Source organism: Amblyomma mixtum, chromosome 6, assembly GCF_055824585.1.
Source record: "Amblyomma mixtum isolate Tamu chromosome 6, ASM5582458v1, whole genome shotgun sequence".
Classification (NCBI taxonomy): Eukaryota; Metazoa; Arthropoda; class Arachnida; order Ixodida; family Ixodidae; genus Amblyomma; species Amblyomma mixtum.
In genome coordinates, this window is record NC_143017.1 from 142536142 (window position 1) to 142554531 (window position 18390).

Below are 18390 nucleotides of genomic sequence, written 5' to 3' on the forward strand. Positions count from 1 at the left end.
CCTGGTCTGGGGCTCGAACCTGGGACCACCGCGTTCGTACCCCGATGAGTTCAGTGAGTAATTTCTCTCTTATAAAAAATGTACTCCACCTTGGCGGATTCCCCTAAAAATTTGACCAACACAGTTCCCACTTCGAGTTATTGATCAATTCGCTCTCGCCCTACCATAAGCTTGCAGTCCCGGTTAGCTCAGTTGGCAGAGCGACTGCTCCGTGAAGCGGTGGTCCCGGGTCAGAACCCCGGACCAGGAAGAATTTTTCTTTAACTGCGAAGTTTCTGAGAAAGCTGTTTAGATTTCCTTTGTAGCCGTATGGCTACGCGTGGGTGGATGTCAGCGAGTAATTACTCCCTTATTACAAGATTTTTATTTGCGGAAGAAGTGGTAGTCCATTGTGGCTGTTTGCTCTTACGTGAACAGAGCACGATAGATAGCAAGGTTTCAGCGGGCAGGTATGCTATATTGCGAGGATTAAATAAATTTAGGATTTGTACTGACCACCTGCACACTGACTGAAAACACACAAACACTGTGTTTCTCATTGCAAACGAACGCGCGATATTACGAAAACTGGTAATGTCCGCAGTTTACGCACTTTAAGAACCTAGCATGAGATTTTGCAGTAGTTGGTAGTGGTTTATTACTGCGCGTAAGGCAAGGCTACCCAACTGCAGTGTCTTCTTATCAAACTGAAAAATGGAGCAAAAAAGACCACCTCTATAGCGTAGCTTGCACATTAATTTCTTAGGTTGCTCAATCACCCAGATAATAAGCGAAAATAGCGAACGAAAATTTCGTTAGAGCGCTGATTGCGGTATTTCGGGAAGCATTTCATGAATGTTACTATAAATGAATAAAAAAACCAACGGTTCCATTGAAAACAACTACAGGGCAGAGCCATCCACGATGACGATCTAATGATCGTCGAGCTCAGTGCACTGTGCTCATTTTCCAACCAACATCCTGCGAGGTTCAGTTGACTAAAATTAGTATTGGAAATCTGGGGGTTAGTGTGGGAGCGACAGAAGATGCGACTAGTGTTTGTGCTCTTCGCGTCTTCTGTCCGGTCCCGAACGGAAGATATTTGTGGCAAGCCATCCAGTACCTAATAGCCCACCGGTTGCTTCTCATAAACTTGAAATATATGTTCGTTAATTCACTCTTCTCCGTTCACAGTCTTCATTGTATGTGCTGCACTTTGTTACCTTCCTTTTTCGTTTGTATGATGTGTTATTCCCCCCCCCCCCCCCCACTGTAATGCCACTTGTGGCGCTGTGGGTAATAAAATAAACAAATAAACAAAAAAATTGGCAGTGGCTTAGCTCTGGTTAAGCCTGGATATACAAGCGAAAAGCTGCAGTTAGGCTTTGTTTGACGTCATGGCTGTCGCAGATCGCGCACAATGCACTGGGAGCACCACGATAACGGTGTAGGCAAGCGCGTTGTATAGCCCTCCATCCGCATGCGTAGTAACTGTGGTAAACACGCGACTGCAAGTAGCGTCATACGAGGAAGCCGAGCGCGCGCCGATGCACACTCGGTAAACACGCGCAGAGTGCGCGAACGACGGCGAAGGTCGACCGGCGAAGCCACGCTCGGCGGCGGCTCCGCCGACCACCTGCGCCTCTCTGGTGACGTCACGCGGTGAACTCGCGCATGTGCAGCTGTGGCTAAAATTGATCATGGCGCAGGCCAGACCGGGTGTTGACTAGCCTAGTGAAGCTTTTCGATTCAAAAAACGGGTTGCAAAAAATCAGCAGCCACTAGAGAAAAACCTAAGCTGAAGAATTAAAAAAAAAACGTAGACACAGCTCCGAAACACTGACCGCAGCTATACCAGAGGTTCAAATCTCACTGATTACGCTTTCGACTGGCAACAGATATACAGCCATTATCCTCTACTCTTCACCCTACTGCGCAAGATTTCATAAAAACTCACGCATTCTCGTGTCCTGAGAAGCATTTTTTTTTTCATGGATGCCTTTTTTCTTCTATCGTTTCTTACTCGACTTCAATATCCTCCTCTCGAAGTTAACCTGGACGTCTTTAATTAGCTATGCTCCCATGAACTATCTCGATTGAAGCAAATGCCAACAACGCGGCACCTACGCGCTCCGCTGTTCAAATTACTTTTGATCCCGTTCTCACCTAGCTGATAAAAACAAAGGCATTATAGTCGTTCTAGAATGCATCACGGAGGACTCTAGCGTGTTTTTTCTACTACCGAAGTAAAAGCACGGTGACACGAAACGCGAACAGTGGAGCGCTTAGGCTCTGCCCTGTTCGCATTCCTTTGCATAGCCCCTGTACGTGAACATTTATATAGCGTGCGCTTAACTAAACACGGAACGTCTCTATTGATATAAAGTTGAACTTGTGCCTGACATGTTAAGCACTTATGCTCTTCAGTGAGGACGCTAAATTGACTCTGCGAAATTCTGGCGAGTGAACACCGTACACACACCGCTCCTTTAAAAAGGGTAAACAAAACAGTGGCACTGACGCTTGTGTCGCTCCTTGGCGCTGCGGTATCGGAGCAGCAGCGTGACGAGGAACACGATGGCCACGAGTCCGACGGCACAGGCGATGAGCGCGACCAGGATGGGGCTCAGGCTGCCGGGCCACAGGGGCTCCGTGAGGGACTGCGAGCCGGCCAGTGTCTTGGCGCGGAGGAGGGTCAGCGCGCTGCGGCCCTTTGCCGTCACGGCGTACAGCACGAGCGACAGCCGAGCGCCGCTACTCAGGCCGCTCACGGTCCAGGCGGGACGGTCCGAGGCGTTCACGTGCAGCACGCTCCTGTTAAACTGGTCAAGAACCTAAAAAATAGATAATAGGGATAGACATGTAAAAAGAAAAGCTATGTTTTCGAAAGGGCTGCAAATGAAAGTTGGAAACAGTGCCGTAAAGTTAGTCGCCTATTCGAATTATTTGTGCTGAGCAATGGGGCTTAACCATCCTTCTGAAAGATTATTAGAAGCAAAAACACAAAACTTTGCGTCATAAAGGGAGATAGGTTAAGGCCAAAAAGCAGCTACTGGCCTCCCGAAAATGCTATGGCCTGATAATCACGAAAAAAGGACTTGGAGGACCGAAGTTAGCGTGTTTTGTTGCAGTGTCTGCGCATCACATTTTTTGCGGCCGCTTTGCTTCACGCATCCAAAATTTAGTCGGCACGTTCGCGACAAAAGGTACGGTAAATGTTCGTGTACATAATAGTGTAAGCTTAGAGATTTCTTCTGTTTCATATGATATGCATTATAAGCTCGGCTTAATCTGGACAGTATTCACTTTATCGATGTAAGGTAGCAGCAAAACGCAATCGGAGCCGTCGCCTTTTCTACTCATAGCTATTGGTTTGGTTTGGTTTATGGGGTTTAACGTCCCAAAGCGACTCAGGCTATGACAGACGCCGTAGTGGAGGGCTCCGGAAATTGCGACCGCCTGGAGTTCTTTAACGTACACTGACATCGCACAGTACACGGGCCTCTCGAATTACTCCCCCAAAGAAATTCAACCGCCGCGGCCGGGATCGAACCCGCGTCGTTCGGGTCAGCAGCCGAGCACCATAACCACTGAGCCACCACGGCGGCCTACACATAGCTATTAATTACGCGCCTAAACCTCTGTTGAATGGTACGGCAAAACAGCGCTGACGGACGGGATGGAAGAAGACGAGACATACACATGCGCTCTCTGTCTCTCTCTGTCTCTGTCATTCTGTCGTAGGCTACAACAACAACAACAGCTGTCTCTGTCTCTTCGTATCGTCTCAGAACAAAAACATACTGCTTGTATATCCTCATCAGCTTGTATATCCTCATCAATGAACAGGGGAGTCTTGAAAATTAACTGAGGATTCATGTAATCTGGACGCTTGTATTTTCGCCACTCCTTTCAGGGTCTCACCTGCAGGACGTACACTGGCGGCATGCCTCCGTCGTCTCCCGGCTCGCACTCGACGGCGAATGCGCTCGCGGTGCGGTTCTGGAGGCTGCAGTTGCGCGGCGGCTCCGGGTCTCGGGCGGGAACCAGGCCGAACACGCACGGCTCCCGCTGCGTGCCGACGTCGTTGGTGGCCCAGCATAACAGCCGCGGAGCGAGGTCCTGGGGAATTCGGCGCGGCACCAGGGTCACGTGACTGGTGTGGCCCGAGGAGGTGAAGTTGGTGAGCGACTCGTTGCCCAGGCGCCAGTGGAAGGCCGCAGGAGCAGGCTCCGACTGCACCTCGCAGTTGACTCGCACAGGCTGATTGGAGGCGGCACCGTACACTTGCTGCTGGCCGCGGCGACAGACTGGAGCATCTGCATGGGAAGGGGGGGGGGGGGGGGGCAATGCACGATCAATGAACCTTCCGTAAATGGTATACCTAGTAACATAGCACCGTAAACTTAACTTCCAGACTAACGGCACCTCCTTAGCCTCTTAAGAACTGAAGTAAGAAAACTGCTCCTACCATTACCATATTTTAATGTTTAGTGCATAGACCGGCTTGTTTCTTGAAACTTTGGCATTGTGGTGGCATTAAAGCAATATTAGTGTTATTAATATTATTGTTATAGTAATGCCATTACCTTTTGAAACAGCAATTAAACGAGTTATAGTACTACGTGGAGTAATCTAAGAGCTTTCTCTTTAGTATTTATACTTCCTGGCTGTATTGAATTTTAAGCCGTGCCACGTGCTATACTGCTTGCGGTGAAAATTTTTTACTTCAATTTTCCAAATTATGTTCTTTACAGTAGGGCTCCGCACGACAAGCAAGCCGGGTTGCTGAGGAGTACGAGATTTCTGTGACTGTACTTGCACAGTAGTGCGAATAGCATTTATATTCTTCCTGCGGTTATGGATCGTGTGTTTTCTCTTTTTACGCCTCTAGTGTTTAAATGTCGCTTTTATGCAGTTCCTCATTATAGTGTGCATTACCGTGCATTGACCCCAGTACCTTATGTGCAAGAACTAAGGAGTATTGAGAGAACAATAGGAAGGGATGTCTAGCAGCGACGGGAGAGAGCTGACGTAATACTCACATTGGAAGTTCAGAAATAACGTGTTGCTCGAGCCTTCTCCTTGGGAATTGGCGGCGCTGCAGCTGTAAGGTCCACGGGCGTCGAGGCGAACCTTCTGGAGCACGAGTGACCGGTTGTTGACGAGGACGCCACCCGTCGCGTCTGTGAACAGTTCGCGGTCGCCGAACCACCAGCTCACGTCGGAGACGGGAGGATTTGCGTCCACCACGCACTCCAAGTAGACGTCTTGGCCCTCGCGAAGCTGCGAACGTCGGAGACTGGACGCGAGTCGCAGAGTGAGCTTCGGTGGGACTGCATAGAAAAATGAGGGGGTAAAATGATACAAAATGGCAGTCAGTAAGAGAGACCGCCACTGCAAAAAGCGAGCTTTCAAAAGTCACGGAAAAGTATAAAGAGGTTCTCGAATATTGGAACAATTACTCTTCATGGCACTCAGTTGGTACGAGGTTGAATTTTGTGCGGATGTTTATTTTTTTAAATAAAAGTTAGCAGCACATATATGCTATTCAAGCACCTCGTTTTTTTCTGCCTCTACTTGCGCTGTGTTCCTGTGAAAATATGCGTTACCAACTTTCCCGTCCTCCTGACATCGCGTAGCCGATGAAGCTTGTCTCATCACAAATACTTGTGTTCAATGCTTGCGTGGCGTCTTCGCTAAATGTTTCCTCGGTTGTATAATGCAATTTAATGGTTCATTTGTTCATTCTATAGTCCCTTTTCAGCCGATAAAATGATGATATGCATAAGGAAGTGCAGGAATATCTGAGCTGTTCTCTGCGCAATCAGTACTGAGAAGAAGTGGAGCGTAATGGCACAAGAAGAAATTGAAAAGACGGAAGTTTCTGACAACGTGCGGCATAGTGAACAACGTTCACTTCTTGGCTTTAACTGTCGTATAAATGTTCCTATAAAAGCCTCCTCACGCAGTCAGCTATCATTTTCTGAGTTGAATTGCTTCAAGAGCTCTCATATTCTATTTTCTTCGTTAAAAGCCACCTCATCCACTCAGCTATCGTTCTCATTAGTTGAATTAATATTCTATTTTCTTTTTTACGTGAAACCTCGGATTAGGAAAAACGGTACCGTTCATATCTTAAGCTAAAACACTGCAATGGAAGTTTGGTTTTGTTGCAACGTGGCTGTACGTCGTAACTAGTCATGAAGTACTTTCGCAAATGAACACACCAAAGTCAAGTGAGAAGCGTACTCACAGAGCACCTGGAGCCTGAACTCGGCGAATATATCCGAGCCAGGGATGAGGTCGTTATCTGCCCGGCAGCGCAGCAGGCGGCCGTGGTGTCGGGCGGTGGGCCGCAGTGTGAGCCACGACAAAGTCACATTGCCGTCGAGGGACTCGTTCTGTCTCGCGCCGGTCAGCACCTGGTCTCCCAGCAACCAGGTGATGCGGGACCGGGGCCGCGAGCCGACGGCACGACATGAAAGCCAGCCCGTCTTGCCGGCTTCCAGCGTGGGGCTCACCGCCTCCACGCTGACCTCTAGCGGACGGACTGCGAAGTGTTCACGGAGGAACTGCTTCAGCGAGCCGCGTTTAGGATAAGTTATCGCAACCTGCTTGGTAACAGTCGACACCATATATACGACGCAATGACTAAACGGCTGAAGCACTAAACCAAAACTGCCAGATGTATACCAGTGTGTCGAATCAGAATCAGGCACCTCATAAGATATTTGCAACTACCCTCATTAATAATTCCTAGGAATAAGTGAGGGGACAGTGGAAAGTTTTGCCGACCCACTGCTTTACAGATTAGCAAAGAAATGATGCTAAAATCACGACTGACAAATTATTTTCTGAACGTCTTCTTGTCAACGCACGTGAATTAAGAAATAATAGGAGAAGTTTAGTAACTAACGTAGGCACTGGGATAAAATATATTGTACAAAGTTAGTTTATCCGTAAATAGGTGAATCTTAGCTTTGCCATTCATTGCTGGTATCTCCAAGCTCGTAATTATTGTTATTTTTTATTGTTACCCATAATGAGATCCTTCCTTCTATAATTACCACAAGCTCAGCATTACATTATCAGTGGCTGCCACACCTTTCCTTTTTTAATCACCATACTAACGATTTGCAGCGCTGACCATCCTCTGGCGTTCTCTGTTCTCTCATCTTCGAGGATTTTGTGAGAGAATGGGCACCACCGCTGTAAAAGCAGGGAATTTTATTCACCGTGCATTGAAGTCGACTGCCGGTTTTTGGCGTCTCTATGCAAGTATAGCGCGTATTTATATGGCACACCGTTCATTATTATGTGCAGTAGTATTAAATTAAATGAAACCAATGCGTTAGAACGAGCGAAAATTTGGTTTTTGCAAATTTGGGACACGGTGTACAGAATATTTTCTCATTATATTTGCAGATGGCCCAGGCAACTTAATTTATTTCATGTAGACGAGGCAGAAAAAGCAGACAAAAGAAGGCCTTTTTCTTTTTGGAGCGAATAACAACGTTATCGTCTTCAGCCAGACAGTAAACGTCTAAGCTTGAGGACGTGCGGCCTGAAACAGATCCCAACTCAAGACGCTCGTGCAATTTTGGTGGCTGTTGTGTGCGTATAGGCTATTCTTGTGCGCGTAAATATTTTCATAGCAAGACGATGCACGAAACAGTCTTAAGGTTTCCTCATAGCACACGAGACAAACACGCCAGCAAATCGCATGCCTTGAGGCGTTTCGGCGTTTATACAAAAATGTGTCGATAGAAAGGGAACCTTTCAGTCATATGCGCGACGCTCTCCGGGAGCACCTAATTCCAGAAGTGGAGCTGTGAACACGGCGTCATTTTCTCCCGTACACCAGTGCTCATGCACTTGGCGGGTCCAGCTTTTTTTTTTTGTTTTCTTAGTGATCGAAATTTTTACAGCCTTAGTTGCTTCTCACGGGCCAACATTTACTTCCTTAATGTCCACGAAACTACACAAAAATATCGTATTTTCGAAGTTGGGTTCCCGTTTTAAAGTAATGGCTGAATGCGCCTCTATTCTTGCCCTGTATAAGCAGCGTCAGTGTACTGTGTTTTCGAAAATATAATTGTTTGGAATATTATTAATAATTTTAAAAGCATTTATAACCTCTTTAATATCTTTTACCACAAAATGGAGGAAAATTATCAACTTCTAAGATTATTCTAAGAATCATGCAAAGGATCCACTGTGATTTTCTGCCATGATAAAGTAAATTCTTCTGGGTGATCATATACCGACATTGTGCTTAAAAAGTGCGGTTATTGTCTCCATTGCGCCTCTTTTTTAAGCCATCTCAGGTTAAAACCGTAAGGAAACAAATAAGCACGTTTTAGGCACTTTAAAACGGTCGCCATTGCAAAGAGAGCAAAAAAAAATTGCTGAGGCTCAGCTTGGCTAAGCCTGGGGAATGCGAAGCATATTAGTGGCTAGGCTTGGTAATACATGGCTTTCCTTGGTTGAATACTTGGTCATTTTAATACAACCACTAGAAGCCTTCGTCGTGGGGGAAGACAACGGCATGGCTACAGCGGAACGCCGACTAACCCCGAGACGCGCGTTGGGTGAGCGCCTGGATTGCCACGGAAGCCGCGTCTGCCTGCCCGGTGGAGCGAGCGTTTCACCTACACCGGCTGTGAACGCTCTTTCGAAATGCGCGGGAATGCGCGGGTGTGACGGCTAGGGGTCCCACGGCGACGGCGCGAGGTGGAGGCCGGCTCTCTCATCCGATGTCACGTGGTGTGACGTCACGGTGTCACGTGGCGTGACGGCTAGGGGTCCCACGGCGACGGCGCGAGGTGGAGGCCGGCTCTCTCATCCGATGTCACGTGGTGTGACGTCACGGTGTCACGTGGTGTGACGTCACGGTGTCACGTGGGGCTCCCACGGCTACGGCGTGAGTGGTAGCTCTAGCAATATGCTTCGCATAAAAATTGGCAGTGGCTTAGCTCGACTATGTCAGGATATACGTAGCGAAAGCGAGCTCAACGACGAGGCGCGCGGTGTGACGTCATGCCAGATGGCGCAGGGCGCGCGGCGTCCGCCAGCTGCGGCGGTTGCTAGGCAACGGCTCAAGGTCGGTCTCTGTGCCTCCTCGGAGCACTGCCACAGCGAAATCGCACGTTCGTGGCCAATGTAGCTTTCGCTACAAAAATACGATCAGACTTTCTGGAGGCGAACGAGTGCTACCGTAAAACACCAATATCACTATGCGGAAAATGATATAGTGAGTTCCGTCCGCTTGCCTGGTTAATGTATTTTATGCACGATTTGGCAGTTCTCCGCACATTTTATTTCATCTGGTTTGGAGGGCATTGAGAATTCTACATCGAACACGAAGAGTTTTCAGTGCTCACACGACGTGCTCAAATATAGACGCAGCACCTGATGGAGATAAATCCATGCCTTTTTTGCTACACAGTAAACCTGAAATAAGTTTGTGCCGTTTTTTAAACCTTTTACAGGGAATGACTTCAACGCATTATATTAAGTGCGTGCTGCCAGTCTTTCATTCATATTTTCATAGATGGACGGACAAAGTTCATTCGAATTCTGGAGTGTATTGGCGCTTTCTCAGAGGTGCGCCGTAATAAGAGAACTTTCCAACTGCGATAGTTTCCAGATTTATCTTCTCGCCATGTCTCACGTAGTGTTAACATCTATTTTTACTCCTTGAAATTGAATTGCGGGTGACAGCTGGAAGGTATTTCATAAGGTAGTAATGGAGTCACAGCGGTGTGTCATTTTTATTTGTCGACACAGATCTACGAGAAGCCACCGCGGTGGCTCAGTGGTTGTCAGAACAGCAGTTTGGGCTTGTTGGTTGTGCCAGTGGTTGTACCACTCGGCTGCTGACCCGAAAGACCCGGGTTCGATCCCGGCCGCGGTGGTCGAATTTCGATGAAGGCGAAATTCTAGAGGCCCGTGTACTGCGTGATGTCAGTGCACGTTAAAGAACCCCAGGTGGTCAAAATTTCCGGAGCCCTTCACTACGGCGTTCCTCATAGTCTGAGTCGTGAATCGAACTAAGCCAAACAGATCTACGCGCTGTAGTTAGTTATGAGCACAAAGAAAATCCAGGTAAACATCAGCTAATCTGATAACAGTGATCCATAGAGCGTTTGCTATCCTTTTAAACTCTGTCAATACGAGCGAAGAGACGTAATAAAAGTACGCGATAAGAAAACACCAGCTTTCAGAATTCTGGGATCATGTTTGCTCAGTTAGCTGACTTCAAATAACGTGCGAATTCCACGTCTCCAGCGTCTCGATAAATTCTCCACAATAAAAATAAATTGAAATCGTATTAAACTTTTTGGCGTCAAAACAAGAAGAGATAAGGTTTTTCAGGTCTGCTTTGGTCGTAGAACCATATTTCGGAAGAAGGGACAAAAGACAGCACTTAGCGTGAGCAAACTTGCAGCTTGCGGTGCCTCACTGCGATTGAAGTTTGTGTGTGTGTGTTGGAAAGCGCGCGCAGGTTTTCTCCACTGTTTTGCTTTTCGGCGCAGTGGAACCAATCTTGCAGAAGAACTGCTTCAAACGCATGTTTTTAGCGAGTGGACAGAAAAGAGCATGTTATCCACTTTTGTTTGTTTTCCGGGCTCTCAACTGGGAACATTTTTATTTGCACGGAAGAAAAGAACTTCATGGTCTAATAGCGCACTTTGATTCTGCCCAGGTTCCTACCAATTTCTACAGCATCGCAATCCGCAAAGCATATCGCTTTTATTTCTCCGAAGAATGCAAAAAACTACAAAAATATTGATGGTAACGTAGACAAGAAAACGATGGCACAGATATTAAGATAACGCTCTCACGCGCGTAAAAAACAATGCGATGTGGTATCGCCGTGGTCTTCTGGGCTCTCATACTGATTGCTAGTGCGTATTCCTGCAGCTTCCAGGAAGAATTCATGTATAAAGCGCAGCTTCAAAGCTCAAACCTCAATTTGGTAAAAGCTTCAAATATTGGTTCGGGATGCGTGAGAAGGTGTGTATGGTTCCGAAAGCCTATCAGAAAACGATGCACGCTGCCCTACGACCCACTCGATGGTGCTTTCGGTTCTTTCCGAGGTACGTGAACTTTTTCTTTTTCCACCAGGGAAGGGTTGGGTTACGTCACCGCTCTTAAAAGGACGAAGATTCGAACTCCACATATGGCTGTTTGTCTAAAAAAACGCTTTGCATATCACCATTCGTCTAAGCTGAAAAATCTCTGTCTACTGATAACAATGCAGAAAGAAGGAAGCGATCTGGGGAAGATGGCGACTCAAGTTTGACAATGCATACACTATGCGAGGTGCAAGGTGATAGCTGTCGTGCTTTTGGCTAGGAGCCGAGCTTCTAATCATTTAGCTTATAAAACCAGTTTCTCTGTTTTCGAACCCTTTTTTCCGGAAAGGTGCAATTGCACTCTTTTTACACAAGCAGCACATTGGATGGTACCCTCACAAATCAGAACAAGATTCGACGTCGCATCGTAAACTATGTTTGGTACCACTTTTTTCTGTGACGTAACAATGCCATGCTCGAATGCTATCAACGAATGCTGTCAACTAGAGCACACGCACCTAGTTGCAAGAATTTCTGCTGGATAATTAGTGTTTAGAGCTCCAAAAGCCGCGCGATTCAGCTTACTCCTCCTCGGGACTGTGCAACTGCGGTGCAATGCGCAGAACAAGCCGAAAATGACGAGACAAAGAACAGCCACACTTGTAACTAAAATCATGCTGCTCAGGAAATCAGCCCAAAATCAGGAATACACGGCGTTTATTTCTTAAGAAAATACACTTGTAGAAAAATAAAGACCTTTAAATTCTGATAACCAGATCAAAAAAGATCTTCGGATAAAGAACTTTTAGAAGCTGAGTATCTTTACGGGCCTTCAAGCAAATACGAGATGCGAAAAATTGTTGTCAGTGTTCGACTAAGCAATCAGTTCATACGCAGTATGGCAGGGTCTTTCTGTTTCCACGCACTCAGCAAACTAGCTTCGCCAAAATAAACTTTACAATGAAGATCAATGTTAGAAATGCGACGCTTCCTACACTGCGAAGTATGTTTTGAAACTGAAACGAAACCAGACCGGTTATTGATGAAAGCTAGATTAAAAATAGCGGCGAAAAAAGAAAATGTAAAAGAAACTGAAATAAGCGAAGAGTGTTCAAGAATAAAAGAGAGTACTTGATGGAGATTGCACAACGAAACCCCAACAGAACAATAAATTACTTTTCTGCGCTTACGATATTTAGTAGAACCGTTCAAGGAAGGACAGTTAATTGCTGGCGAATTTAACCTTGCTGAAAAATATAAAGAAGACTGATTGACCAATGGCAAGGAGAAAGACACACAACCTACAGAACCAGTGCCATTTGGTTTGTTCTCTGTCACCGTTGGTCGAGCTGCTTTCAATTAATTTTGCACCATGAAACAACTAGCCTAAACAATGATCACCCTAATGCCGCCTACCCCCAGCAGTCTCGCCCTGCAGCATATCAGCAGCCTTTTTTCCTTAGGACAGCCAACGACTGCAATGGCGTTCCATCCGAAGTTACTACCATCGTCGATCCCGGGCACTTCAAATCTGTCGTCTACGGTCATCTATATCAGAAAAAATACCATTTTGTCAGCCCACCCCTCCTGTAATGTCTTTGTGGGCCTTTAAGGAATAATAAATAAACAAACGAATAAATAAATAAATAAACCTTGCGAATGCTGTAATTACCGCAGTGCAGGATATTCAGGGAGTGTTTAAGAAAGCACTAAGTAAAACCATCTCATGTGACACTTAATGCTTCGCCACTGTCTCTAAAACGAGCACGTTATGAAAAAGAATCAAGTAAGACACTACTTAACCGCAAGCTTGCGAAACCCTGCTCTAAAAACGCTGCTGAGAAAGCTCCGAACAGTATCTGGACGGATATTTGGATGGCACATTAATTAGATTTCTTTAGTGCTAATAGTGTGAAAGCATAATGAAGCTTACGTTTTTCATTTGATATGCATCACACCATCCGTTTTAACATTTAATTTGTGCTCGGTCACTCGAACATAATTACGCCAAATAAGAATGCAAGGATTCAATCTTGCCAACACGGTCCCATAAGTTTCTTCTTGCCTTTCTAGGGTTTACGTGCGAGTTGCAGAAACGCGGTACAATATCCGGCTGAGGTCGAAAGACAATGAGCCAGAGAACACAGCTTAGGAAGATAGTGTCTAAGTTTGGCAACGGATAAAGCGGACAGAAGTAAACAGAGCATTCCCTGAGGTTCTAGTTGCACTGGTGTCTAGTCACAGACAAATTAAGAATCTTGGCGTTTTAGAGCAAGACTACCAGAGATGGTTCCAGGAATTTCTGCTAGGAAATACGTGTTTAGATTTAAGAAAGCACGACCATTCTAATTGCTTCTCTCCGCGCCTGCGTAATTGAGGTCTAATGCACAGAATAACTATTATCATGGCATAGAAAATTAGCCGTCTCAGTTTTGCGGAAGTTTTCGAGGCACGAATTTGTTTTTTGCACTCCCAAGGCGTACTGTGAGAGTGTGGGTGTTCCCGCATGTCAGAATGACTCTGGAGCAACGCGGAAAAAACCTGAATAGTTAACAGCCTAACAGGATATGTCGGCGCAACACACGCTTTCGGCTGCGGTCATATGCACAATTATGGTTGTGTCGCCTCCCTCGATGAGGCAGCGATGCGGAGACCAGTCTCAATACGGAACCAAGGCATCTCGTAAGCAGCTCCAACCCGCCCCCCCCCCCCCCCCTTTTCTTCTCGTTACTTGCACGAATTCCACTACCTGATAGATATAACGAGCATGGAGCACTTTCTGTTGCTCTGCCAAGGCTGGTGCTGTAATGCAGTGAAGACACAAGGCTGAGAGTTGAAAGCGGCAATCAGGGACGGTTTTTCGATGAAAATTTTTCAGTCCAGTTTTACAAAGGTTTCTCACCTACAACAATATTTCATACTGCATAACGAATATGAGTTTCGTTAGGCGAAATGGCCGGCGTATGGCTGTGCGGGGCCGCCGAGTGAGAAAGGAGAAAAAAAAAACTTCATTTGAGGCCAGCACTAAGGCTTAGCGAAGAAGAGCGCTTGACCCACCAAGGCTCGCTGATAGTGTGCTGAGCCCGAGTGAAGCCAAGCACTCCATTAAGGACGGGGAAGGTAAGGGAAATAAGGAGACGTAATGGCAGCGTTACATGCGTAGAGAATGGGCTCTGTGCCTGCCTTGAACTTTGGACTGCTGGGACAGTGAGCTGTGCCACGCCATCCCAAGTTGTAGAGCATCAGTGGAGTGAGGGCAGCGTTAGTTCAAACTTTGCAGTTCAAACCCCTGGCACTTGATGGCATTCGTTGTTCATGCATGATGAAATCCAACACAACAACATTAGTACTCACAGTTCATGTCTAGCGTGACGGAGCTAGTTAGCGGCGCCGTGAGGTTTGAGTTTGATGCCTGGCACACGAGCACCGCCATCAGGTCCTGGCGGCGGAGCACGAAGGGCCCCAGGGCACTCCTGCGCACTCCAGGCCGGTGTTCGCTGAGCACGCTCTCGAGGGGTACACTTTCGCGCCACCAGGTCACGCTGGGCTGCGGAATGCCTGCAGGAGTACCGGAAACATAAAAGAAAAAATTCACAGATGATCAATAAAGATTTACGCGGCAGTGTATGCGTTTGCATAAGTGTTACCGTACTTAGTTGAGACTAGTTATTACTAACTAGTTGTTACTTAGTTGTTACTTAGCATTAGTTGAGTCCATACCAGACGGAGGCGTGACCCAGTCCATCTTTCATAGTGTGACACACCGTACGCCTGTTTTACTCTGCCGACTCAATCCAGTACTCTTGGTAGCAGCGTTTACATGAACTCGACATAGCGCCGGTCGAGTCAGTTACTCAAGAGCGGTTTCTTTGGAGGAAAGGCGCCACTCGACTTCTACTCTTTCTCATTATATTTTTCCCTTTACTTCAAAAAACGAACTCAACTCCAGCTCTGTGGAGTTGGAATGGATTAAAATGGATTAAAATACTCAGTGATACAGGAGAGAAGACAAAAATTAAATTAAGAAATATTGTTACAAGAGGACAAAATTCGGAAGGTTACCATATGGGTGCGACGCTTCAGTTCCGAGCCCGTTAGCGGGGAGGGTGTTAAAGCTACGCAATAAGCCAAGCTCCACTGTCGCAATGTAACACAGGTAAGTAGGCGACCTCCGCAGCGGCTTGGCTAAGGGGTAATTAATAACGATTACACCACGAGAAATAACAAATTAAGTATAAGTCTCTGATGCGTTTGCACTGCCGACCACACTGTTTCCACTTCTGTGACCTATGCGTCGTGGTAACAACGAAGGGTTACTTCAGTGCCGAGAATAGAGGGGTTCGTGTGGGGCACATTTAACGACTTGGGCGGTATGGTGGTGCACAGCACGAGAGGTAAACAGCAATTTCATAAACGCAAAGAACAAAGCACAACCCACACAGCATCTGCGTCGTTATGTTAGCTTATGTGCTATGGCACAGTACACATGAAAACACCTTTTCCGTCTGTCATGTACAAGTTCTTTTTTTTCGAATGTCCTTTAGTTTGAAAAACGCTTTATGAAGTGAACGTCCAAAGTACTACAGCGGAACCTCACATTTAGGCATCGTCCAGAGGTTTGAGTCGCACGGTTAATATGTCTGCATTTGAATTCACTACGATTCCGGATACTTGACGAAAATAAAACGAGCAATTGCACTGCTCTGTTTTTGAAAATCTGTCCACCAGAATTCAACCGGAGAGGTGGGTACAGAGTGAAAGCAAAAGCTGAGAAATAAAGTCAGGCGGATTTCCGGGCCAATGTAATTTCTCTATTTGCCCATTTTTTGCACGCATAATACTCAGAAACACTTAAAGGTGCACTGAAGAGGAATCTGAACTTGCCTTTTTGCCGCGGGAACTCGATCTACACGTTCCGAGCTCTCTTAGAAACTGCGATTTACTGCCCTGTGGGGCCGATTTCCCCAATTAAATCGAATTAACGTCCGGCTCCCGCCTTTTTTTTTTTGAATTCTGCCGCGTACGGTGGGCGGAGTCGACCAACGCGTGGAGCGCCTTTTACCCAGTCCCGTGGCGGCTTGCCGCTCTGCCATCGGCGGAGTAATACGTAGTAGTTCGTAGTAGCAAATAGTCCGCGCGTATTTTTATTTCTTCGGGCTTATTTTGCGGCTGTATTATCTGCGAATGAAACTGTTTATTCATGGAAACCTAAAAAACAAAATAAAGCTAAAGCAAAGCCTCCACGGGACAAGGTGAAAGGCGCTCCACGCGTTGGTCGACTCCGCCCACCGTACGAGGCAGAATTCAAAAATAAAGGCGGCAGCCGGACGTTAATTCGTTTTAATTGGGGAAATCGGCCACACAGAGCAATAAGTCACTGTTTCTAAGAATGCTAGGAACGTGTGGATCGAGTTCCCGCGGCAAAAAGACATGTTCAGAATCCTCTTCAGTGCACCTTTAATAAACCCAAGCAAGCAAGATTGGCATATGTACTAATTTGGCCATAGGCATTCTGCAAGCAACGTTGCACCATGCAGTTCTGCATTGTTCTCAATGCGCTTTTTTTATTGCGCTTTTTCTTCCCTGTGCTCTTTAGTCAGTCTTGTCGCGTGCTGTTCTTTCATGACGCCAGCATAAAGATATCACTACTAAAGCAAACACAGAAAGCAAAATATCATTAATAGCACTCGAAAACACGTACCTAGTCAGCGTTTAAGTACAGAAGAGAAAGGAACTGGCCCAAAGCTTCCCCTTGTTGAAGAGAAAGAAACTTCACCCCTGTAGCGGCGATCATTAAAAGCTTGCATGTTCCGGGCAAGAGGGTAATCAAGGCTAAAATAAAGTGCTTCACGGGATAAAACTGACTGCGGTTGACGGAGAGATAGCGTGTGAAAGACAAAAGCCAGCCATGAAGGTTAACAGGAAGTTCTGCACGGGGGTAACATGCAGGCGAAAAATACTTGAACAATACCGACACAGCTCTTGCCTCCGGCTGGTCGATTAATTGTGGCGCTGTGGACGGCGAAAGAAGAGGTTCTATTCACGCGCCGACCTCTGTTGTCTCCAAAATGAGTACACGGAACAGAGCGAGGGACAACCTGGGGGCGACTGCCACCCTCTACTGGCAAGAACACAGGGGCGAGAGATTAGCAACAAAAGACCTGGCTTCTACAGGGAGCGAAGGATAAGCGAAGGATAGGCGAGTCCCTATGTTTGTAACTGAATAACTTGCGCATGGAAAAGGCAGCGGTGACACAAAACAACGGCGAAACAAACAAAAAGCACGCAAATGAAGCGGTAGGTGCTGATGCCCAGGAACGTGGTATGTCAACTGCAAATGAGGAGAAGAGATTCACATACGCAGCGAATCCTGGCGCCCTTCAGTACGGTGTTGCAAGCTAAGAGGTTCCTGTTAGCATAGTTTGCGTTTACCATCTTTTCATAATGCCCTTTTTGGAGCGCTAAAGAGTTCTTTTCAAAACAAGCCTGGCTGCTCGTGAAGGGTCCCTCCGGTCTCGCTTGAAGGACCTGCGCAGCTCACCCCCACCCACCCCCTCCGTCGTCTCCACCCGCGGTTCTTTTGTTCACGAGGTGAGAGGGAACACAGCACCTCTACCGTCAGAGACGTGCGTTGTGCCGGCCCATTGTCTAAAAGGTGGCGATCGCTACTAGCGAAGTGTAGCGGGGCTCTCCGTTTTCCACTGGATGCGTCGCGTGGGTGGTAGAAACCTCATTTGCACTTTTAATGGGAACTATCTTCTTTCCTCCGCCGCCGCAATTAGGCACGTTCCCTTCCGCCCCCGTAATTCCGACTGTACCAAAACTGCTGCGTTGCTATTCATCTTTCTCTGTCGCGTGAAAGGGCGAGGAAGCGGGTAGGCACGGTCTACCGACTCCGTGCCAACGTCGCTGGTTACGCTGGAAAGGGACCCAAGAAAACTACTGCTGACTTTCGCAGATGTGCCAGAGCGGATGTCTTACAAAGAATTGTCGAGAGAAGTGTACCATGGCGAAACGGAGTTGGGATATCCAGTTTGCATAGTGCTGAGCGCTGTCTGGCACGTACAGCACTCACGCTGATGCAGACGACACCGCAGAATAGGAGAAGACAAAGCGTTGTGTTTCCCCTTTTTTTTTCTCTCCCGCCGACAATTCTATGTGCGCTGTGCATGTCGAGATGTCACATCAACTAGTCCGAAGGAACGTATGACAGAGAGCGGCCCTATTTTCAGCCTCAGACGTTGCACATCCACGTCCACGGCGACTTATTCTATGTCGGCGTGTGAAGCTGTCATTTGAAGTCGTTAGCATATACAGTTCTGTTTGC

General features: G+C 46.9%; 2 protein-coding genes across 2 annotated transcripts in view; one reads left to right on the forward strand and one right to left on the reverse strand.

Annotated features, from left to right (window-relative positions):
- The window catches only part of LOC149340649 (uncharacterized), a 449066-nt gene extending 445129 nt beyond the window's left edge, over positions 1-3937 (forward strand). Inside the window, exon 4 of the mRNA XM_089549483.1 lies at positions 3896-3937. The gene's annotated coding sequence lies outside the window, so the exon portion shown is untranslated. The remainder of the gene's footprint in view (positions 1-3895) is intronic.
- The window catches only part of LOC149340653 (cell surface glycoprotein MUC18-like), a 90345-nt gene that overhangs the window by 18114 nt on the left and 53841 nt on the right, over positions 1-18390 (reverse strand). Inside the window, exons 4-8 of the mRNA XM_089551156.1 lie at positions 14418-14621; positions 6236-6532; positions 5025-5315; positions 3904-4298; positions 2501-2813 (exon numbers count right to left, since the gene is read on the reverse strand). Coding sequence (XP_089407282.1) covers positions 2501-2813; positions 3904-4298; positions 5025-5315; positions 6236-6532; positions 14418-14621 — 1500 coding nt within the window. The remainder of the gene's footprint in view (positions 1-2500; positions 2814-3903; positions 4299-5024; positions 5316-6235; positions 6533-14417; positions 14622-18390) is intronic.